The sequence below is a fragment of the Ambystoma mexicanum genome, chromosome 3p, assembly GCF_040938575.1.
Source record: "Ambystoma mexicanum isolate Mex_15411 chromosome 3p, UKY_AmexF1_1, whole genome shotgun sequence".
In the NCBI taxonomy this organism is placed as follows: domain Eukaryota; kingdom Metazoa; phylum Chordata; class Amphibia; order Caudata; family Ambystomatidae; genus Ambystoma; species Ambystoma mexicanum.
In genome coordinates, this window is record NC_090925.1 from 162317227 (window position 1) to 162343055 (window position 25829).

The 25829-nt window shown below is 45.5% G+C and overlaps 1 protein-coding gene across 7 annotated transcripts in view; it reads right to left on the minus strand.

Moving 5' to 3' along the window:
- Positions 1 to 25829, minus strand: part of LOC138580197 (killer cell lectin-like receptor subfamily B member 1B allele B) — a 208430-nt gene that overhangs the window by 80157 nt on the left and 102444 nt on the right. For 4 of the 7 annotated variants that reach the window (XM_069650545.1, XM_069650546.1, XM_069650540.1 and 1 more), the window contains one exon: positions 16269 to 16423. In XM_069650545.1, the coding sequence (XP_069506646.1) occupies positions 16269 to 16423 (155 nt within the window). Of the gene's footprint in view, positions 1 to 16268; positions 16535 to 25829 lie in introns of all 7 variants that reach the window. The other 3 variants (XM_069650544.1, XM_069650541.1, XM_069650539.1) reach the window with 2 other exon arrangements.

Below are 25829 nucleotides of genomic sequence, written 5' to 3' on the forward strand. Positions count from 1 at the left end.
TACACTCAAACACGCACACGTCATGGGTTGACGGGAGCCATAATACTTCAAAAATACATTGGGCCTCATTAGGACCCTGGCGGTGACGGTATGAATAATGCCGGTAAGGCACTGGCACCGTTTATACCGTCCCGCTGCATTACGAGTTCTGCTCGCCGGTTCCTGACAGCTCGCCAGGTCTTACCTATCAACGGTTATCAACGGTGCCGGCGCAACCATGCTCCCCACCCCCATTCTGCCCTATTGGCGATAATACCGCCACCCTCGAATGGGCAATTACCGGCCCATTCATCTTGTAATGGGCCGGTTATTGCCCAATCACGGGAGGTGGTGCTGGTAGCCGTGTCTGCCATAAAATGCACGGCTACCGCCATGCTCGTAATGAGGCCCATTGTTTATTTTTGAAATAACTCTTACTTCATAAAGAAAATATTTCCGTTAAGGACTGAACCATAACGGAAATAATTTCTTTATGAAGGCAGAGTGACTTCAAAAATAAACTATTTATTTTTGAAGTCATAGGGCTTCCCCCACCCCATGACATGGAAGACTCCAGCCTAAGGTCTTCTTGTCATGGGTGGGGGTAGCTACTGGACTTTTTGAATTTACTCTGCCTTCATAAAGAAATTATTTCTGTTACAGAAATCATTTCTATAGAAATGCAGAGTGAATTCAAAAAGAAAATGTAAAAAAAAAAACATTTTTTTTTTACTCCAAGTGGGGCCCCCTTCCAGAACATGTGGTCACGGGGCCCCCCGCACCGCAGAGTGTGTGGGGGGCCCTGTTACGCCAGTGGTGCCTGGGAAATCGAGGTCAAACCAAGAAAGGGAGGCGAAAAGCAGCTCCGGAGAATCGAAACTTAGGAGCAGAGCAGCCTGCCCCGTGAAGGTCTAGATAAGCAGGCCCAGGCAGGAGGCAGACCAAAATGAGAATTAAATGCACAAATAGAAGGAAAAAGAAGCAGATTCACGGTGTGCTAACACGTGACCAGCTAAGCGCGAAGAGGTACAAACATCTGATGTCACCCAAAACAGGAGATACCATAACTTTTCCTGACAAGAAGATACAGTTTCGTGGCCGACCACCGCCAACTAATTGACACATAGCCATTCGAGTACTGATTGATGCAAGGGAGGCTGGGTGAATGTAGGGGCATCCGGCATTTGGGTGACCATTCTGCATGCTGCTAATTAAAGTGGAGATTTATGCTTGGGGGTGTAACCGACCCAATCACAATGGACCAAATAATCTAGGGTCCTATAGATAGTAGAACCAATGGGACGTCGTACTTTTAGTGACGTCTACATGTGTAATGTTAGAGGGAAGGGCGTAGATGCCCTCCTGATAAGAGTTAACCAATCCTCGCTATCCATTACCATATACAGATATAGCACCTATGCATAAGTTACCTTTCCAAACCAATAGAATTACATGACAAATTTATGACTGTTACACGTCAATTGATGACAAATTTTGGGTATAACAGTTACTGTTTGAATGAAGATTGTTGGGAGTTGAAGCGAGACGGGCGATCGCACCACTGCCGATTTCCAATGTTTCCCCGTTTTTTGTACTTGTCATTAAACAGATTCCCCTTTACCAAACCATTGAGTTGTCCTTATTGATTGGTGTCGGAGTAAGAAATCCTGCACCCCTTCCACCTCAGGGTGCAGCTATCTTGTCTTAAAGGTACTCGAGGGTGAGCTCTGACTCTATGGGCCGGTCAGGGGTCACTTTCCCTCCCGTACACTTGGTAGCAGAGGATGGTTGGAAACCATCGATTATTGATTATCGATTCAGATAAGACACCTATTGACCACCGACACGAAGTAACTTCGGTTCTTCAGCAATATCACAAGTCCTTCGCCATTCGGCTGAGTAGACATCCCTTCCCATTCCTACGGGCAGCTAATCGGACGAAAAACCTGAAGGTGGCGGTAATGGAGGCAGTGATCCCGAGAGCCTAGAGACGAATGGTGCGAATGGTGAGTGAAACAAAAAATTGAGTGCTTTGTCAAATGACGTGCGGCTTAGAACAAGTAAAGGGAAAAGGTAACGGAGGGAGGAGGAAAAACAAAATAGTCAGAAGTAGAGAAGACTGTATATATATATAAGGGGATAATGACCCAAAAATAATTGAGACGATAGAGAATACCTGGGCGGACACCTGAGGAAATAGAGGATACCGGGATAGACACCAGAGAAAATAGAGGATACCGGGGCGGACACCCAAGAGGAGAGAGGATACCAGGGTGAACACCTGAGAAGTGAGAGGATACGCCTTATTTCTGCGCTTTAAAATAGCGGTCAGAAGAAACATGAACTCAGAGCCCCACATAATGAGGAACAACTAGGCTACCACCACGGTTAAAGATGTCATGAACGGGGTTTGTTTAAACTCCATGTAGGGGTAATGATTAGAGGCAGAGATATTTGTGTACAGCTGATGTCTGTCTCGTATGTTAAGTGTCTGTCCTACATGTTTTATGTGGCATCATTTGTGAAATTTTTATTACGAAAAACCTGGTTGAAAGATTTGAGCAATGCAATAATTAAGATTGAATTGTACCTGAACTAATTATTTTTGAGCAAAGTGGTGATATATGAGATTTTGCTAGGCGAAAAATTTGGTTTGGAACTTGCGGTGTTTGGTGCTCGCTCATATTGTTCAAGGTGTTGTATAAGGAAAGAAAACAAGTATTAACATGGAAGACGTAACTCCATTAGCACACTTATGCAAACAGTTACCGAAACACGCACCCATGCTAAAGAAGTATAGCACCGAGTGGGTCAAAGGAACTGCCCACAAGACGTTTATGCCATGGCTGCAAAATGGGTCCTTATCTAAAGCCGTTTTACAACACATGACCACATATTTGCACGCCACATATACAGGCAAAAGGCTAGAGAAACGTCTTGCTGTTCTAGAACTGTGGAAGATGTTTGAAAAAGCGAAGGAGGAAGAGCCGCCAGCAGATTGGATGCATAATGTATGCACAGAGAGGGGTGAGACGCCCACCGTGTCACCTGCCCCACCTGAAACAGAAACCGAAGAGAGTAAGACTGAGAGACTCTACCCATTAAGAGACCTCAAAGCAGCCACAGGCTACAGCAACCCCGCATATGAGACACCTACATATAGTAGTGACGAAAACCAAGGGATGGATAAGGACAAGAATCTTACCTCTGCAGTCCCAAGGGACAAGAGGAGATGCGATGATGAAAGAAAGGATCAGGCACAGACAAGTGCATCTCTCGACAAAGAGAGAGAGGGTAAGAAGCGGAAGGAAAGCGAAGACAGAACTGATGAGATAGCATTAGCAAGGAATGAATAGATGGGAGGACAAATCTTATTGAAACTTGATGGGATAGGAAATGATGACGTGAGACCTAGAGGGAGGTTAGATGAGGCACAGAGAAAGGAGAAGGAGAAGGAGTTAAGGGACGAAAGGACACGAAGGAAAGATAGGCTAAGGCTATAACAGTTATATTGCGAAGAGCAAGAAAAACAGCTCAATCGCAACCCGAGAGCAGCCTATGATCAAGACAGACAGAAACTGCAAAGGTTAGAAGAAGAGCAAAGGGTATGTGAAAAAAGGATAAGGAGAGGAAGAGATGAGGAAATTCAAAGGGCAGATGAACATAGAAATGAAAAGATAAAGGAAGAAGATAGGGTCAGAGAAGAGGCAAGGAAGCGCAAAGAATTTAATGATGATATTGAATGTAAGAAGAGACAGAGGGCACGCAATCTCAAATATTTGGAAAGGGAAGTTAAAAAACTCGATCCAGTTGTAGACTGGGAAGACATTGAAGAATTCTTTCCTGCGTACGATCCAGTACCAGGCACATCTAGGGCAAATATTGAAGATGACTTTGACACCAGAAGCATCCGGGAAATGATCGAAAAAATATATGACGAAATGGGGCTAGAACGATTACCTCAAGGGGGGGGACGAGCGCCTAGAGAGCACTCAGCTGTATGACACTGAGGATGTCACCCGAAGCAGTGGGAGTAGGAAACTGTCCCTGGATAGGTTAGAAATCAATAGAAACGATGAGGACACAAGGAGTTGCATGAATTGGGAACAACAAATGTCTGAGGAGGAGCGCGAGGCAAATGCAGAAGGCAGACGGTGTGAAAACCGACACCCAAGGGAAAGAGGGGTTCAATGGTCAGATGCTAGCGAGTCCGCGCCGAGGACATCAGAATCTGACCGGCATGAAGGAACACCGCATGGTGAGAGGGGGGTGTCATCACCAACCTATGTAGACAGATTGAGGACATTGCCAGGTAGACAGCGATGCAGGAATATTGCCCCTGCGATAAACAGGAGAGCTATGAGGGAAGAAAAAGAGGACTGTGCATTCCAATTTCCACTACTAGAGAAAGGGGGAGCAGGACCACAATATATTCCATGGCCACATATGGTTCGAGAAAACCTAAAGAACAAGCTTCCAATGCTGACATCGGGAACCGGAAAATGGATACATGAGTTAGAAAAAATGACAGGAGGAAACACGTCAGCAATAGGGGACATTAAGGGTCTCCTGATCGCCATACTTGGTGAAAGAGCCGACGATGTGTGGACACGGGCAGGCTATCCTGGTGTTACCACAATTAATACTGCGCATGACGGACCGCCATTTAACAACTGCAGAGCCATCATTATGGAAAGCGCTACAAGTGCTTTACCCAGACACTTCTGATATGGGAGCTATAATGACTCGAAAAATGAAGGAGTCAGAAGATCCGTTAATTTATATCCAGAATTTCCAAGATGCGTGGGTACTCGAAACACATGAATCTTGGACGAAATCAATACCTGTGTTTTACCACATATTGTGCGAAGGGCTGCCAGAATAAGTGCAGAAACAGCTCAAGAAATTGGTAGGAGTTTAGGCTAAATCTAGGGCTGAAATACAATTGACCATCGCACATTACTGTAGACTGTTGCAAGAAAAGAATCAGAAAAAAGAGGCAACTCGAATGGGTGAGGAAGCGAAGCTGGTGCAAAAAAAAATATCAAAGTATGCTCTTAATAGAGCCATGTTAACTAACACAGCCGAACAGGACATGCAGCAGGTGATTAACCCGCAACAGAATAACCAGGGTAATGTAGGATTTTACCCGAGGGAAAGAGGTTTTAGAGAAAGAGGATGGCAGAGCAATCAGGGAGGTTTCCAAAATAATCAAGGATGTTTTCAAAATGTGCAGAATGGTAGTCCAGATATGTCAAATGGACAGATAATCTGATCACCACCAGTATGTTGGTTGTGTGGAATGACAGGGTATTTGGCGCACACGTGCAGAAGTATAGGCATGTTGCAGAATGGCCAAGGAATGGGGGCAGGCGCAGCAAATTCACCTGCAACCTCACAACAGGGCATTGCACAGAATCACACGGTGCAACAGCAAGCTCCCGGAGTGCAGCAAGGTGCGCAACAAGGGGTGCAACCACAGAACATGGGGAATTTTTCACAAGGACACAAGGACAATCCCAACAGATACCATTGCACGTGTCACACACGATGAGCACATGGCAGGTCCAGAATTTTGGAAGGAGAAGCAACACTGGAAATGGGGAAAATCCGCAAGTGCACAGTGGTCCAAACTTATATATAAACTAGGACAGCTCACTGGGAACCCTGATGTGCTCTATCCTATTAGTGACAGCAGACCCTCATAGGGAATCTAGGGTGGTTGTTGTTATAGGGGGTAAAGAATATTCCTTCCTAGTGGACACAGGTGCAACATGCTCATGCATATGTGAAGGCAAATTTTCCTTGTCCGGCGAGGCCATAGATACTCAGAGTTTTGCAGGCGCTCACAGTCGAGTTCCCTTTACAGATGCTCTCCCAGTCTCCATAGGAGAGTGCGAAATGAATGTACCTTTGTTGTATTCACGTCAGACCCCAGTAAACATTTTGGGTCGAGACTTAATGACAAAATTGAACATGACGATTTCATTCACGGAGGAAGGCATAGTATGCTCCTCTCCAGGAATGCATTATTCTAATGTATACGAAATGATTAGAGCATACTCAGGACATATAGCCATGAGGGCCATACCATTGGAGCCAGAAATGTTCGCATATGGCATGCGTGTACTTATGACAGGATTGCCAGGCCTTGCAGATAGAACCATGAGAACCCATGATGAGTTTTTATTTAGACCAAGGATACCTATGCATGAGGAGGAGAGACAAGTATTTCCCTTGATAAAACACGCCGCAGCAGTGTGAGGGAAAGTAGTGTTGGTTGACGGATACGATGATGAAGGCAGACAATGGTGCTCAATCATCGCCATCGAAGAAGGGTATCGAGTGACTGACGTCACCTATGACGATCTGTTTGAAGAACAATCAGACATGGGAGAGTCAATGGTGGAAGTGAGTCTCGTATTTTGGGTAAAAATGATCAAAAGAGAAGTGCCCCAGAGAATGATGTTGGCACTAAAACACCCGGAATATTTTGATGAGGATATAGCTAAAGTAGCTGTCTCAGTGTGGACTACAGGACCCTATGACGTAGGCCTCTTGAAGGGAGTCGGAGAAGTGAAAATTAAACTTAATTTAGGAGCAATTCTGCCGAGAGTCCGACAATATCCCACGTCCAGAGAGGCAGACGAAGGGATTTTTAAGACAATCTCTGTGATGATGGACCAGGGCATTTTAGTGACGTCAGAGTCGCCATGTAATATGTCGGTTTATCCTGTAAAGAAATCAAAGGGGGGGTTGTGCCGTTTAATCCAGGATTTCCGAGCATTAAACGATATTGTTGAAGCCGAGTTCCCTTTAGTCCCTAATCCATCTACAATTCTATGTAATATACCTGTCGAGGCAAAATATTTCACGGTGATTGATTTAAAAAATGCCTTTTTCTCAATCCTGCTGCACCATGACTCACAAGATCTGACGTCATTCACATTCAGACAAATGCATCTTAAAAGAATGAGGCTGCCACAGGGATACTGTGAGTCCCCATCTATTTTTAACAGAGTCCTGCAAATGGACCTTAGCAATATTGCATTAGAAATTGTTGTCTTGCAGTATGTGGATGACATCCTAATCTGCAGTACTACAGAAGTGCAATGCAGGCATGATTTTGTTCAGCTATTGACTATACTGGCTGAAAAAGGTTATAAGGTTGACATGGAAAAGTTACAATATTGTCAACAGGAAGTGCTGTACATAGGCCAGCTAATATCTCATGAAGGGAAGAAGGTGACCCCAGAAAGGTCTGAAGCCATATTGAACATGGCTAAGCCACACACGATTAAACAAATGCAGAGCTTTCTAGGCCTGTGCAACTATGTTAGGGCATGGGTTTTCAATTATAGCTTGTATACTAAGCCTTTACTTCAGGCCCTAAAGAAGGCCCAGGTGACAAAGGAAAAGATTGAATGGTCTGAGGCGATGGAGAAAGGGTTTGCTGAACTCAAGAGAGTGATTTGTACGGCTCCAGTTCTCGGAATTCCCGATTATGCAGAGGAATTTTACCTGTTTTCACATACAGATTGCAGCGTTATGACGGCAGTGCTCGCCCAAAGAATGTCGCTGAGGTACAAGCCCTTAGCATATTATAGCAGGAACCTGAACCCAGTTGTGAAAGGTCACTTACCATGCAAACAGAGTTTAGCTGCCGCAGCGTTCACCATAGAGAAAGCGACAACCATTGTAATGGGATGTCCCATAACGTTATACGTCGAGCACTCATTATTTTCCATCTTATAAAAACCAAAGGGCATATTGATATCTCAGAGATCTTCTGCCTATGAAGTGATCATCTTTATTGACGGGTCTTCGAGAATCAAACAAAGTGATGGGCAAAGATACACAGGCATTGCTGTGATAAAACACACAGCAAATGGAGCGTTTCCAGTACTTTTTAGTGCACGAATACCATCTCATTACTCAGCACAGGCCACAGAATTATTGGCGTTGATACTCACCATTGAGAATCACGCAGACCAGGAAGTAACGGTGTACAGTGACTCCGCCTATGTGACGTCAACAGTGCACGCAAGATTAGCGCGCTAGAAAAGGAGGGGCTACCTCCATGTTGACGGCACGCCAGTGCAGCATGCAGACTTATTGGACAGGCTGATAAAAGCACTACAGCTCCCAGTGGGCATAGCAGTCATGAAATGAGCCGCCCACACCAAGGGGACAGATTTTGTGTCACGCGGAAACCATGCAGCAGACACGGAAGCTAAACGTATGGCCTCCAAAAGTGAGACGGTCATGGAAGTAGAAGTGGCGTGCACCCATGAAAGGATGATGATAGCACGAAGCACACCAGAAGCCTATAGTAATCCTGGGCAAACGCAATTGATGGAACTCCAGGGGGAGGCACCACATGAAAAGAAAAACCTGTGGAGACGTTGAGGGTGTTCATTAAACCCCTCTGACAGCTTGTGGTGACAAGACAACACTGGTAAACCAGTAATGCCTTTAGCCCTACTAAAAATAGCGCTAGAGCAATTGCATTACCCGACACACATGTCAAGAGATAATCTGGCAGCAATGCTTGGGGAAGACTGGTTTATACCGAATTTAGCTGAGCAATATTGCATTCTTTATGCTGAGCTGCATAATCTGCCAGCAATTCACCACTGGGCACACATTAAAAGTAATGAGAGGAGTCATCCCCAAGCCAAACCAGCTGCAGCGCAGGACACAGAAAAAGAAAACACATCAGTCACAGCTCAGAATCTACGTATTCTGCTCTGTGCATCCTAGTTGCAGGGTGAAGAAGATAATTGCACATATAAGCCACAACACATCGGTTGACACAAACTTTTTAACCAAGTCTCACCTAAGCCTGGATGAAGTGGGAAAAAAAAGAAAAAATAAACTATAAGCAAACTTTGATCAAATACATTTACATTGGAAACAAACACAGCATCCAGATTCATCCAGCACCGAGACTTTGTTTTGCAGCACTCATGGTGTCCCACAATAGAGATATCCCAAGGACGTGGTCACGTATTTCCAATTAGTGTTAATATCCTACCCGTCACTGGTAGGGAGGCTCACAAGTGTCACAGACTTTCTTCAAGATCCCAACAACGAAAAGGTGATCAGACACCTGCTTACTGTCATTGCAGAAGCATTCATTGTAGTCCCGGAGTACAGTTAGAAGGTCGCAAATGCTTCCACCGCAGGCGATACTAGATGAACTCATCAATACACTTTTCTTTCACATAATGAAGAGTGCCCATCTATTGTCAGAAGAACCACAGATACGTTGACTTTTCTCCGAGATCCAGCAAACACTGAACATTTGAGTCATCTGTTAAATAAAATTAGAATCTTGGTCGCACTCCACGCTCAAAGAAAGAACATTTAATCCTGAATCCCAACAAAGACAGGACGAATGTCTCTATCACCAGAAGATAGCAGATTAGCACATAATGTCCTTTTTCGCTTAGTTTCTGACTTTCCAGAACTGGTTGGGAGACCCATCGATGTTGACATCCTCACCTTCATCAGAGGTCCAGCTAATATCGCACAGATGGGAATGCTCCTGCACAGAATCATTCTCCAATTGGAACGTTCCAACCTTCACAGAAATTATCTGAGGAGATCCTGAAGAAACCTTCCGCTGAGGGACAGATCGAGGGAGCAGAGTCAAGAACTTTAATTATTATATTTGTTGTCATTATTTTCCTATATTTCTTCACACTGACTAGCGTCCAATGTGTCCACGGACTGAACTAGACTAAAGGAGTGAACTGGGAACCTGCACGTTTCGAACATACACAGTGAAGGTGTCTAATCGATGTGTTATTTTAATATATTTTTCCATAGTTTAGCAAAGGAACTGTATCCTGTATTAAAAGACAATTACCTCCCGCAAGAGGAGGGACACTTGTGAAACACTTGACACTTTCAACGCAAAACTGTTCAAAGAACGATATTGGGTGAGGGAACAATAACATTGACATTTGGTAAAGGATCAAGATGGGGGCTCAGAACAGTAACCTGGTCCTCCCACAAACAGAGAGGCACCCCCGCTTCTCAGGAAGAAAATTCTGTCGCCTTACATATCAAACTATAATGTACTTATGCATTGTGTTTATCATTATTTTACTGTCATTAACGATCAGAACTGCATTTTTCAGTGGTGCACGAAGCGTTCCTATTTCAATGCACCCAACTGATGATGTACGCATGAAATCCACAAAGGGACCCAGACCTTATATAGTCATTCCAGGCCCTAGGAGTTTTGATGGTAAAGTAAATGAACTCGAGATGAATGTGATTAATAGTGATACACACACACTTGTGGTAACGAATGAGCAGGAAAGCCGGAGACAGGGTCGGCATGAAATGAATGAAGAAAAAACACTGACAACTACACGCACACACACACTGAATGCACATGAACCAGGCTGATGTCAAGAAGCACAGAACCTCAAACGAAAGCAGCAAAAAAACCAAGACTGCCTACCGAAAGAATGCTCACAAGAGATAGTGAGAAGAAACAAAAAGAATTAAGAGGCGAGCCAACAGAAGCAGTCCTGTCAGAAGCCCTAAAGAAAACAGAAGTGGCCGCAGAAGGACTTTCTTCAAGGACGCACATGTTAGCAGGCGGTCTATTCCCACACCTGATCAGAGCTAGAAAGCGACAAGAGGAACTGGAGAACAGAATGACAGAGGCTGTATTACCCAGCACGCATAGTCCAACACAAAGGGCAAGTACCAGGTCCACAATACAATCATATACCGGACCAGTGCTAGGCTGGTTGGCCTGGGCACTTGCATGCAGGAGAGAAAAAATGCGCAAGGACCAGGAAAGAGCTTCCAGACTCTTGTCCACTCAAATGGCACAGATGAAGAAGCCTGTACCATGGACCAAAATACCTGAGAACCTTCCCACAAAGAAGAGCCATACAGATGCTTTCAGTTGTAGCAAACTACAGGAAAACATTAAGAATCAAGAGAAGCATGTATGAAGATAATAATGAACTCAATGACTACCTGGACAGCACAGCACATCTAGGGAATAACATTTGGTACCAGCACATGAAGGAAGTTGGAAGACGAAATTCAGAAGGAGAATGCTTCGTTTGTGCACTTCTATCGTACAGCATGAGGAAATCCAAGATCTTCGTGGCTGTAGAAATTGATGTCCCGACAACACATTGGGCCTCATTACGACCCAGGCGGTAAGTTACCGCCTGGGTTGTACCCTTACCACCATGGTGTAAACTACGTTTACACCATGGTGGATGGCGGATTTACCGCCCCATTCCAAGGTGAGGGGGGCGGTAAATCCCCATTTCCCATTTACCCTTCTCCATTCCCATTTTTGCCCCATAGGGCATAATGGGAGTGGGGAAGGCGCTAATTACGCCACCGTAAATTACGGTGGCGTAATTAGCACCATGGTCCCTTAGCGCCATGGATTTTAACGCCTGCAAAAAGCAGGCGTTAAACTCACCATGGCGCAGAGGGACCTCGGAATCAGGCGTTAAGGGTCGGCGCCGTTTACGGCGCCGTTAACCCCTTAACACCTGACTTGTAATGAGACCCATTGTCTGTCACATGTAGCAATGTGCAATACCAGAGGCCAGTTCATGGGGAGTGATGCCTCATTGATATGGACAACTAAGAAAGATTAACCCCAATGAATATGATTATATACAGGACATTAAGACGAGAAAAAGAGCCCATATTAGGAATCACGTGATCAGGTATGAGAAGCCTGGAGTTAAAGGAGCAGCAATCAGATGGGAAGTGAACCCAAAGCTAAATGTCCAAGGAAAACTCCAGATGAGGCTCAAAGTTGGAAGAACAGAGGCCAAATGCAGATTTGGGGAACAGTGCTTTCACCAAATGGATGGGAAGGAGTGGCGATCTGCCGAGCATGGATGGTCCTTGGAGCCTGCAAGGAAGCAATAGAGAACTCACAGAGACTGTGCAAACCCTACTGGCCGAAACTCACAATATTACTGACATGGGTAGAAGACAGAGGAGGACCCCTGCAGATATTGCCACTGGAAAGCCTGAATTTGTGTTTCAGGAACAATGGCACAAGGAAGATGGGAGAGAATCAGAACTGCGGACACATTTTTTAAGCTCCAGATATGACTCACAGAACTGCAGTAATTATGGATCATTATTGGGCATGTGGATCAAAGACATACATCAGACTGCCGAAAAACTGGAGAGGCATATGCACGATAGTGAATGTCCCTTTCCAGCACTAGTGATTCCGAGAGGTGACCTGAATATTGACATTTTCCCGAAAGCAGATGCTCACCTGAGGAAGAAGAGATCTGTGGAACTGACAGCTAGAGTAAAGAGAGAAAACTATTTCTCTGCCAAGTCAGAAGAAGCATTTCATGCAATCCCATATGAACACAGGCTGTTCAGCCTCACCTCATCAGTGCGCGAGACAATCCTCAAGCCAAGATTCCAAGTTGGAGCAAATACTAAAGCAAATACTAAATGGTTGCAGATAACCAGATGGGAGTTACTGCAAACCATCAACTCAACAATAAAAGGATTCAACGCAATCAAGGAAAGTTAAGAGCAATCGACTGATGACCCTCCAGAACAGATATGTACTTGACATGATCACAGATATGGCTGGAGGTGTTTGTACAAAAATTGGAGAATAATGTTGCACATTTATACCTTCTCACGACGACGAAAACAGAACTTTAACAGAAGCCATAGGTATGCTAACAAATCTACAGAACCAGATGATCATGGAAACAGACGAAGTTGATGATGACAGCTGGTTTGGATCGCTATTTTCATGGGTTCCACAATGGATGGCAAATGCATTCAAGTTCCTGGGAGCCCTGCTAGTAATGATATTACTAGTATTTTGTGTTATCAAGATAATAATTTCACAATGCCAGAAAACTGCAAAGGAAGCCATAGGGATGAAGATCATGATTGATGTCAAACCAGGATGGAAGCCCAGAGATCTAACTGATGATGAAATAAGAGACTTTGTGAAGGCAAGCGAGCATGCGCCAGAAGGTACGAAGTTCTTGTACCCCAGGAAACGCAGAAAATATGAAGGAAAATGGATCTATTGCAGCCCAAATGGACAATGCCAGCTAATGACATGGAACAAGGACGAACATATAAAGACAAATGCATTCACGTTCCTAGGAGCCCTGCTAGTAATGATATTACTAGTATTTTGTGTTATGAAGATAATAATTTCACAATGCCAGAAAACTGCAAAGGAAGCCATAGGGATGAAGATCATGATTGATGTCAAACCAGGATGGAAGCCCAGAGACCTAACTGATGATGAAATAAGAGACTTTGTGAAGGCAAGCGAGCATGCGCCAGAAGGTACAAAGTTCTTGTACTCTAGGAAACGCAGAAAATATGAAGGAAAATGGATCTATTGCAGCCCAAATGGACAATGCCAGCTAATGACATGGAAAAAGGACGAACATGTAAAGACAATGGGAAGCCTAAAAGGAGTGATAAAAATATGGACTCCAAAAAGACACTCCTTCACGCCATCATGTACAAACCTGGAAGACGAAGAAGAAATGGATACAGAAGAACCAAGTAAGACGATTCCAAAAGAGGAAGCGGAAGTGGTTGATGAACCGACCAGAGGGGGGAGTATAGAAGAGGTCCCAAATATGGCCTGCACTCCAGCCACCCATTTTGAAATACCAGGAATGCTCACACCAAGTTATGTGACGTATGATGAACAAATAAACCAGCAGAGAGGCGCGTTAGGACTCTGTCCAGTGCCTATCAGAAGAGCAACACCCATTGAAATGCCAATAACCTGACAACCATGGACAGTGAGGTATCCATTAAGGCAACCCTACCAGCAAATGACACGAAATGAACATTGCTTAAATATTGTTCCAGCGGAAACTCAAAAGGCATTAATTGAAGATGTATGGTGATGTCACGAGGGCCCGGACAGACTCACAAATGAAAGAAACGACAATCAATGAATGGCACACAGAGACGAAATATCATGAATAAGGACAGCATGAACTTAGAAGGAGAGACAATGTTGAAACATAAGGAAACTTAAACCGTAAGCAGGATTAAGATATTCAACCAGCTAACGCCTGTACATATGCTTGTAACGCAAGAATGCAAGAAGCTAAGAAAGCAGCAAGGCTTGCTATGCTTAGTCGAAGAATAGAGCGGCAAGTGCCACTTATATATATATATCTACCTCAACAAAGCACGCTATGTAAGTGCGAGTCCACTTTATACAAAAGCAGAATTAACTGAGGTTACTAAGGGTCGAAGAGGACTGAACTCATATTCCAGCTAAAACAAGAGGAAGACAGCGGAATCAAAACTCAGCAAAGAGCAGGCCGTGCCTGGGAAGTCGAGGCCAAAACAAGAAAGGGAGGCAGAAAGCAGCTCCGGAGAATCGAATCTTAGGAGCAGAGCAGCCTGCCCCGTGAAGGTCGAGATAAGGAGGCCCAGGCAGGTGGCAGACCAAAATGAGAATTAAATGCGCAAATAGAAGGAAAAAGAAGCAGATTCATGTTGTGCTAACACGTGACCAGCCAAGCGCGAAGAGGTACCAATGTCTGATGTCACCCAAAACAGGAGATACCATAACTTTTCCTGACAAGAAGATACAGTTTTGCGGTCGACCACAGCCAACTAAATGACACATAGCCATTCGAGTACTGATTGATGGAAGGGAGGCCGGGGCATCCAGCATTTGGGTGACCATTCCGCATGCTGCTAATTAAAGTGGATATTTATGGTTGGGGGTGTAACCTACCCAATCACAATGGACCAGATAATCTAGGGTCCTACAGATAGTAGAACCAATGGGACGTCGTACTTTTAGTGACGTCTATATGAGTAATGTTAGAGGGAAGGGTGTAGACTCCCTCCTGATAAGAGTTAACCAATCCTCGCAATCCATTACCATATACAGATATAGCACCTATACATAAGTTACCTTTTCCAACCAATAGAATTGCATGACAAATTTATGAGTGTTACACGTCAATTGATGACGAATTTTGAGTATAACAGTTACTGTTTGAATGAAGATTGTTGGGAGTTGAAGCGAGACGGGCAATCGCACCACTGCTGATTTCCAATGTTTCCCCGTTTTTTGTACTTGTCATTAAACGGATTCCCCTTTGCCAAACCATTGAGTTGTCCTTATTGATTGGTGTCGGAGTAAGAAATCCTGCACCCCTTCCACCTCAAGGTGCAGCTATCTTGTCTTAAAGGTACTCGAGGGTGAGCTCTGACTCTATGGGCCGGTCAGGGGTCACTTTCCCTCCCGTACACAGTGATCTCTAGTATATGGCAATACTGAATCCAATTTGAAAATGACCTGAAATGCTGTGGTAAAAGACAGACACACTTACACTAAAAATTACCCAATCTTTATGCTAATAGAATTTCCGCAGCTTGTATTATTTCCCATGTATAGGATGTTGCACCTGCATCCCAACATTCTCTGAACCACTGGCCGCTCAATGCCATAGAAGGAAACTAACAATCAGGAAAAGTGTCATATTGATGGACTGTCTTCCGGGTACTTGTAGAGCTATGCAATAAATGAATCTACTAAGAAGGGATCCCAATGCAGCTGCCTGAACACCCCCTTCCTCACATTATATACAGCCCTTGTTCTCAAGGAGCCACTATTCTGGACAAGTTACGTCAGTCTCATTCTTGAAACCCATTTGCAAGGCATGGGAGTGGCTGTACATCAGCAGGAGGGATGCACCCATCACAGAAGGACATGTCGAGAAAAGACTGTGCCTAGCCCTGGTAGAATTCTCTGGTTCCCATGCTACCAAATAATAACACAGTCCCTCTGAACAAAAACACCTGTAAGGAATTGAAGCTTTCTTAGATAGCCCTGAGATACATAGTTAGACGCAGGGGTCGCGCCACACAGGCAGCTGTAGTTTTGGGTTATGGGGCAGTCATCAGAGTTGCAGATGTGTGCCTCGCAAGCATTTCTGCAGATATTCACAGAAATGTCTTTGGCACTGAAGTGGTTACGGTAGGGAGAACAGGGAATGGGAAAGGGAATCATTGGCTAGCTATGGCAATCCAGCCCTATGTGCGATAGTGAACTCGTTTAAGAGGATATAACAAGCTTCTGTGATAGCCCTTTAGCCCTGGTGCCTTACTGGATGTACTTAATAATGGATCACTGATGCTTTACCAGCTGTGCCTATGCACAAGTAATGCCTTACTGTCCCTGTATGATCCAGTAGTAAAATGGACCCACCAGCTCTGCCAGGCCCAGTACCCCAATGCCTTACCCGCTCTTCCTTATCATGCACCAATAGCAGCCGGGATCCTCTGGAAGCGCAGTCTTCATTGCTCTGGCTCCAGTTCTCCGCTCGTGCTGAGAAGTGATAGCACTTTCCTGCATGCAGCTCCCATTGGTTGTCAATCACTGTAGGCGTAGACGCTGCTGGGAAAGGACAGCCAGAAGTTACCTGCTGTTTAGGCTCACACTGAAACGGATACCGTTGCACCATTCTTTGTGTATTTTCTAGAAACAAGGGGCAGCTCTTGTCCCTCCCTAACAAGGAAGACAGAAGTAAAAGTAAGTTCCTGATACACTCTCTTGCCACACACACTCTCACGGCACTCACTTATGAAACACACACACTTATGGCACACACACACGACACACACTCTTACGGCACACACTCTTGTGGCACATGATATTATGACACACACTCAGAAGCATTGTACATCTTCTATACGAACCGTACAAGTACATGCAGGAGATGTCCATGTTCAGCATATACACTAATGTACATATGAAAACTCATATCAAAGTCAGAACTGATATGGAAGTCACTTTTTATATGTTTAGCAAACGAGCAGGAGATGCAAAGTGTGTACATGTATGAACTGTAACACTTTTATATGCCTCCTAAATGTATACAAACTCACATTAAAGTGACTTCACACCAAACATACAATCATGGCAGGCACACACCAAACACTCATATGCCTTACACCATAGATTTGTATGATACACGCTTTTACTACACAATCACCTATGTATATAAAGGCTAAAAGACATGCACTAAATGAATGGCCATCCTATACTCTAACTGGACTTGCATGTACATGAAATTAACATTATGTACATATATGCATACACTACTATAACTATAAAAACTTACATTAAAGTCAGGACTAAGTTTGATGTGAATGTTCATATGCACCTAAGGCATTTGCGATTTAAATTGCGCACATGTATGAAATCGAAACCATGTGAGTCATATGACAAGTTCATATGCTGATACACTCATAAGGCAAACACTCATACCGCATAGGTTATATGTCATACTCCCAACATCTCCACAAAAAAAATGGAATTCAGTATTTAAAAAAACGTTTTTTAAAAGAGTTTAGGTAATAAAACTAAAAGTACATCTACAAGGAGTGGGAAAACAACGTTAAGGAAGAAACACTCACTGTATACCACAACAAATGCAACTTGAAACTCCAAGTATAACACTCACTACATCCTACTACACATCCAACCTTAACACTCACTGTTATGTTGGCAGCCCTCGGCCTGCGCGCGCGGGGGCTGGCAGAATGCTGGTAGGCCGCGCGGCCTGTTGCGCAGCTCCAGCGGGAGCCGAAGAATCATACACCCACACAGGTTGCTGGTCGGCCCCCGAACTGCCTCCCGAACGCGGGGGCGGGGCTTTTATTTAGGACGCCCTGCGTCACCGCGTAGCGGGACGCAGGGCGGAACTTAACACTCACTTTAAGTATTAGGCTGTTTAGATCGCTTTCAGACAAAAATAAACATTTTCTTCAAGATAGATGTCAGTTTCTTGAGCAAGTGAAACCTGCAGGGAACTAGGCTAAACTTCAATGTAGACAAAACAGTAGTTCCCCAATGTAAAAGGTTTTTCCTGGGCGAGTTCCTGTTCTCTGGAACGTACGTAGGAGGTTTTATCGAGTTATGATCGAAGTAAGGTTTAGTTTATTATTAGAAATACAAGTATTCTTCATTGCTGGCTGATTATTATCACACTCATCTTCCTGCCTCATGATGACTCAGTAATCACAAAAGTGGGCTTGGATCCTGACTAACTGCTTAGGATTCTTTATCTGTTTGTTCGGCTTCTCACTCTCTGTGGGGCCACTCCCGACTGAGGCAACAGGCCTGCTTTTCCATTCTGCTGACATATTGCAATTGGAACAGACAGCTAATAGACAAAGTTTGCTGCATAAAATCACACAAATGAAGCCACAATGGCACGGGCCTTGCTTCCTGATTCTGCTTTGTTTTGAGGTTGCAATGATCCTTATGCAGAACACTCAAATTTTCTGTGGCCATGTTTGAGAAGGCCATCCAGTCTTGTATTTGACTCATTGGATTCTGGGACTTGTTTATAATTTCCCGTTTAAAATGTAGGAAATCTGCAAGTCCCAGAATTCCAAACTGAACCAGAACTGATGGCCTTCTCACTGGCCCTATGAAACTCTGCTAATCGCGTGGATGCCTAACCACACATTGTAAATGCTTAAGAGAAAGAGTCAACCCTCATGTTGCCTTTAAAGTGAGATTAATCATATAAACTGAAAAAAAACAGAGTGTGATGTCCTTGTCCGCAGAGCCTAACCTTCACTGTATGTTAATTCTGTGTATTCTCAAACATCACATTGCTTTGGAAAATAACAAGAATGTTCCCCTTCCAGTGGGTGGTATTATGACTATATGCAGTAGAGACATGTTGACTTGAGAATCAGCAATATTTCAAAGGGTGCTGATCACCTTTAACACACTTTGCGCCTCATTATGTGTTGTGTGGTTGTGATGTTGGAAATGCATTGGAGGGACAGGGCCTCCATGTCCTTGTCCTGTACGCCCTTATCATGTGTGTTCTGTTTTATTTTCTGCACAGGAGTCTAGTTGGGACCCTTGGCAGTGCAGCTCTCCTCTTTTCTTTTTGTTTGTGGTGAACAGAGACCCTTGGGATACCCTTATGGCACCCAGGGGTGGGGGGTACAGCCCTGTACCCTTAGTGTATGTTTTTGGGCACCTGTGTGTTGCCCACAGAGCAGGGTATGGGCTGTTGGCAGCTTCATGCTGATATGACAGGCGCTCTGAGTATCCTCCATTTTGGGATACCCAGGCCCGGCCATAAGAATCAGTGGATTCCTGATAGAAGGCAAGATGGCACCTGTGGCCGATTGGTTTCTATTGCTGTTACCTTGTTTTCCCAAAGTCCTGGGAAGCTCTGACTCTGTTCCTTCCCCTGACTAGCTGTTGGGTGGAAGAACCATATATGGTATGTGGGGACGTCCAGGCTAGACTGGCTGGAGCCTTCCCCGTGAATGTATGTTGTGGGTACACCCTTGGGGTGCAACCTGTGTGAATAGAGTATGTGACCAATATGCATTCTATGTTACGGGTGCCTGGGTTCTGTGTGTGTGATACAATGAATGAGACAGCCCTGCCTGAAACTGACATGAATACAGTGTGGTGTGCTGAAAATCCACATTCATTGTTATGGGTGTCTGGGTGGAGGTGAATGGTCTAATTGCCGGTGAGCCTGATCGGCTGCCTACCTACATGAATGCCCTTCTGTGTGATTGGATGACTGAGCGTGGCTCAGCCAGAGTGAATGAAAGACAGATGTGTATATCTGGAGACCCCCCACTTTCCAATTTGTTCAGAAGCTGATGTTGAAACTTGAAGCTGATCATTGAAGCTGAGCTGGAGGAAGAAGATTGCTGCTGCATTTAATTCGATGTAATCCAAGAACTGTTGAATCTGTCGAGGACTGATCCAAGAGTGGACCTTTTTAGGAGACCGCTCCCCGAGCTACGAGGGACCATCATGGAAAACGTTTTTTCTTCATTGAGGGACCCTGGAAGCCAGTTCTATGAGTCTGACATCCGGAGAAGGAGTCCGCCGAGAATCCTGAAGAGAGCGCCTTGACATCGAGGATCGTCGAAGTCCATTGGTGTCGACTGGGTTTCGGAAGATTTCCATGACCGCTGGAAGCAAAGTTCAATCGTGTCACCCAGAAGAGGGGACACCTTGATGCCATGCTGCTCGACGGCCAGAACCAAAAAGCTCTGCATTGCCTAAGAACATTTGAACGAGGGATCCCTTGCCATCAACGTCGACCACTTTGTCCCGCCGGAGAAGGTTGAGGTCGCCGGCTACCAAGATAAGTCCGCCGGTGAGTTTCCCCCCACCAGAAGCTGACAAAGAGGTCACAAAGACACTGAGGGAGCGAAGGTCCGAGGTCCAGCCTGTGGTTGATTCCTGATCGGCAAAGCTATCCCGAGGTAGGTGATGCATCTGCAGCACCGACAAACCAGAGGACCGCTGAATACAACTCCTGACGCCCGCTGCTTGGCCTGCATTCATCACTGCCGAAGGTCTTTAAAGTCCACAGGATCTTACTTGCGGCACTGAACACTTTGCATGGAGGTCTACTGCATGCCTCACCTTCCTAGGGCTTCCACCATCAAGAAAACAATTGTCGAAGAGCACCACAAAGGTTGAAGCTGCTGTATCGGCACCAGTGCAGTGTTCCACTTTTCTGTGAGAATCTCGACGCCCAGTGGCTCCTTCTTCAAAAGGGGTCCATCCTCGAAGGATACTGTTGATGATCCATCAAAGAAACTCTTCCACTTCAGGCACATTGAGGTGGATGAACTTTTAACCAAGAAGCAAGACTTATTGAGCATTTATGGACTGGCTAGTTAATTCTTTTATTACAGGCTACCCAGGTGGGCGTGTTCCTCATTCAGAATTGTGCATCTGTATCCAAAGAAAACATTCTGCCTTACTTAACCTTACCTGCCTTCCTTCCTTATTATCTATGCTGATACACCTTACTGAATGGTTTGTATGCTCTATTATAACTGTCAGCAGTTGATGCATGTTAAAGAAATCTAAAGTCTAAGGACCTCATTACACGTTATGCGGTAAACCATGGTGTTAATAGCACCATGGTTGCCGCCGGTATACTGGTACCACCGTGGAGAAAAGTGGAATTACCACCCCATTCCAAGGTTGGCGGGGCGTTAATTCCCCCTTTCTCCATGGCCCTTCCCCATTCCCATTTTTGCCCCATAGGGCTCAATAGGAATGGGGAAGGAGCTAATTACGGTACCGCAAATTGTGGTACCCTAATTAGCACCAAGGTCCCTTTGCGGGTCCCAACTTTAACGGCTGGTCTACACCAGCCGTTAAGGTCGGGTCCCGCAAAGGGACCTCGTAGTAAGGCGGTAAGGGTTTACCGGTACCGGTGCCCTTACCGGTACCAGTAAACCCTTACCACCTACCGTGTAATGAGGCCCTAAGTGTGGTACCACATAGAATTGTATAGATTTGTTATTATAGAATTACTAAAGCACAAAGTATGTTATTGAATTGTGTATATATCTCTGAATCTTATTTTTATATAAAGAACTGAGTTAGTGACTAACATAGTGTGTGGACATTCCTTTGAAGGGGTTTAGGCACTCACTGTACTTAAGAACTAGCCTGCATCACCTCCTGATCGTTTAAGCCTTGGTTGCTCATCCATAGCTACCATATAGAGAACCTTGGCTGGGGTGCTCTGTGTCTCTACTCTACCATATAGGGGGCAGAAATACAGATACCCCCCCTCCAGTCTTCACATTGGTGGCAGTGGGGGATGCTAATGGTTTTAAGCTCAGTGCGTAACCTTGCCACCTTCAAAATATCCACACTTGATTTGAGGTTTAGTTGTGTATGGTAGTATACTTACATTACAAGTAATGGAATCTATTGCAAATGGCAAACTGACAAGGATGAGCTTAGAGGCTCTCCAGAGTGCTTGTGAAGCCAGAGAGTTAGACTTTGAGGATATGTCTAGGGCAGAGCTTATAGCTGCCTTGTGGACTGCCAGACTGAAGGTGATGCTCTTGATAAAGGGGGGGATGGAACCAATGAGGACCCTACCACTTGGGTAATTACTGAATCTGTTTCTGGGATTGTCACCTCTCCTGTCGCCTCTATTTCTAAACCTCACACTACTCTTCAGGTGGAGGCCCTGAAGATTGAACTTTTAAAATTGGAGCTACAAAGGGAACAGTTAGCATTTCAATACAAAACGTTGGAAACAGAAGCGGAGTTGAAAAAAGAGGAACCGGCAAAACAAGCAGTACTCAAGGATAGAGACACTGAACATCAAAGACTCCAGCTAGAGAAAGCTACAGTGGAGACTTCAGCTAGACCAGTTGGGTGTGTCTGTCTCATGCCATTAAATTTGTGACAGATTTATTAAATGTTTATGTGGAGAGATCAGATATTCTCCAAGGGTTCTAAGCCTTTGAGATGGCTTGTGAAATCAATTATGTAGACTGACAGGATTAGGTTAAGAGTTTGTTAAGTAGAGTGCATTAGACTAGTTATGACTGCATTCTGAGGTTGAGCATGGGTGAAAGGGGCCATTATGAGTGCATGAAAGCTGCTTTGGTTGCCAATGTTGGCAAGACACCTACCCAATACTTAAAAGGTTCAAGGAATATAAAAAGAGAGAGAATTTGTCTTGGGTTGACTGGGTGAGGGCCGCACATATTAACATGATGGGGTGGATTGATGGATACAAGGTGAAAACGTTAGTTGAATTGTCCCACCTTTTGTTTTTTGAGCTTTTTCTGAAGCCCGTTCACCAGAGCTGCATCTGTACATTGCTGACCAGAACATTTTGGATGCCTTTAAGCTGGCCTAGCTGGCTGACAAGTGGGTCTCCCACCGGATGTCCCTTAAGGATCCCAGTGTAAAGGACAAGGACAAAAAGAAAGGGACCTCTCAGAAGGCTGAGGAGTCCAATAAGCAATCACTGTCAAGTAAACCTAAACACCCCTCTCCTAAGACCCAAATTTCTAGTGGCGATAAGTCTCATGGGTGTGGGAGCAAGAGTAGCAGTTCTTCTGCAGCAAAGCAGGCTCCCAGTGGCTCCAGTACAGTACCTCACATTCCTGGCACTTGTTGGGACTCTGGGACTCTGGACCACAAGAAGGGTGACCCCAAGTGTAAAGGTAAGGCACTTGGAGTCCAGGCTGTCAGCCTGACCTACACTTGCTTCATGCCTGAGGTGGAGACCACTGTCCTCCCCTCCTCTCCAGGAATCCCCCGTCAGTGCTCCTGCAGAGATTTCCCTAGTGTCCCTTAAGGCCTGGGACCAGTACTCAGAAGTACTGGCTACCATCTCACAGAATACCCACCGATTTTTACAAAGTGTCCTCCTGAATGGCCAGCCTTCCACTGGTTTGAGAGACACTGGGGCAAGCATGACAGTGGTGGACAGGACCCTGTTCATGCCAGATGACTATGTAGGTTCTCCTCTGAGAACTACCAGGTTAGCTGGTGGGCCTCCCACAGTATCTCCTATCCCTCTAGTCATCATACAGATTGAGGACAAGACAGCAAAGCTTCCTGTCCTGGTTCAGGACAATGTGCCTGCCCATATATTACTGGGTAATGACTTAGTAGAGTTGGGGTTGATCTCTGATGGGCTACCGCTGACTGCTGCTGCAGTCACTAGGTCCCTGGTCAATCAGGGTCTGACTGCTAGTCAGTTACCCACGCCAAAGGGGAGACCCAAGGCAGAACAGAAGAGCAAGAGACCACCTCTGTGAAGGATGCTCCTTCTCTTCCTGCTGTTTCAGCAACACCCACTGGGATCCAAGCTCCGGATGGGTTACGCCCAGTGATAACCCTAGACTCAACTGCTGAGGGAGAAGAGCCAGAAGACCCTTCTCATGGAGAGGTACTCAACCCAGAGGATCACCCTGGCCTTCAATGCCTGCTGGCTGAAGGTGGGCCCTCTAGGGGAGACTTCTGTAAGGGTCAGAGAGAGTGCCACTCTCTCTATGGTCTAAGAGAAAATGCCCAATACAAGGTGAAGTACCTAGGTCATTCAAGATCTATTGGGGGTGGGGGGGGTGAGCTCCTTTGTAGTGAGCACGCTAAGCCTGAACCTGGTGCCCTCAAAAGGTTGTTGGTACCCAAGGTTTACAGGCCCTTCCTTCTGCAGTTGGCACATGAGGTGCCCTTAGCTGGTCATCTTGGCACTAAGAGGACCAAGGAAAGGCTCTCTGCACATTTCTACTGGCCCTGGATGGGAGCAGAAGTGGAGTCCCACTGCCGGACTCGTCCCACTTGTTAGATATCTGGCAAGACTGCAGGCAGTGTCATTGCCCCAATGCAGTCTTTGCCAGTGGTTGGCACACCATTTGAGAGGGTTGGCATCAACATTGTCGGTCCCTTGGACCCTCCCACATCAGGTGGACACAGGTTCATCCTGATATTGGTTGATCATGCCCCCAGGTACCCTGAGGCTATACCCCTTCAGACCGTAACTGCCAAGGTGGTTGCCAGGGCTCTCCTGGGCATTTTTACCAGAGTTGGTTTCTCTAAACAGGTGGTCTCTGACAGAGGATCCAACTTCATGTCTAGTTACATGCAAGCAATGTGGAAGGAATGTGGTGTAACACATACGTTCTCCACCTCCTACTTCCCCAGACCAATGGTCTGGTTAAGAGGTTTAATACGACTCTCAATGGCATGCTGTGTGCTTTGGAAGAGCCCCTAGGGAGGAAATGGGATCTCCTCCTACCATGCCTGCTGTTTACCTACAGAGGTGACTCAAGAAGGTGTTGGTTTCAGCCCCTTTGAGCTTCTCTTTTGACATTCAGTGAAGGGGCCCCTTGCCTTAATCAGAGAAGGTTTGGAAGCCACCCCTCCAGGTCCTGACAAGCAAGTGGGTGAATATTTTTTCACCTCAGAAGGAGGATGGCACAGATGATGGGCCAGGCATCAGCAAATATTAAGGCAAGCCAAGAATTAAATAAATACTGGCATGCCCTTTAATCCTCTCAAGTGGATTGGACCCCAGACCAGGAAATCCTTGTGATGGAGCCTACCAAACCTAGAGTTCTGCCAGATAAGTGGACTGGACCTTCTGGATAATATCCACGATGGAGGAGGTCAACTATCTGGTTGACATGGGAGTCCGTGGGGTAGCCCCATAGGTAATCCATATTAACAGGCTCAAGCCATTCCACAGAAGAGAGGACGTCTCATGTTTTCTGCTAGCTTCAGAGCAAGAGGAGCATGAGAGTGAGCTGATTCCTGATTTGCTGCATAGCAACCCACAGGATGGCTCAGTGGAGTGAGTACATCTCTCTTCAGATCTGACACCAGAGCAGCAGTGGGCCTGCAGGGCTTTGATCCGGCAGTATGCCCCTCTGATCTCATTGACACCAGGCCTCACCCCGTGGTGTAGGCATGAAATTGACACTGGTGACAGTGTACCTGTCAAAGGTAGATGCTGTCGGATGTCAGACACTGCTAGGAACCACATCCAGGCAGAGGTCGCCAAGATGTTGGATCCGGGTGTAATTGAACCCTCAACCAGCCCCTGGTCCAGCCCAGTTGTCCTTGTCCCTAAGGCAAGTTCCCAGGCAGGTATCAAGGGTTGGAGGATTGGACTACAGAGGAGTCAACACAGTCACCAAGATTGATTTTCACCCATTGCCCAGGGCTGGTGAGCTTGTGGACACCATAGGTGCTACCAAATTTGTATGCACCTTTGACCTCACATCAGGCTATTGGGTAATAGCTCTGAAGGACCAGGCCAAGGAAAAAATGTGCTCTCAACACCTGAGGGACTCTGCCAGTTTAGAGTCATGCCTTTTGGGTTGAAGAATGCCCCTGCCACCTTCCAAAGGTTGGTCAACCATGCACTCAATGGGCTGGAGGCCTTTTGTGTCGCATATCTAGATGACATTGCTGTCTATAGTTCCACCTCGGGTGAGCATTTGACTAATTTGGACAGGTGTTGCAG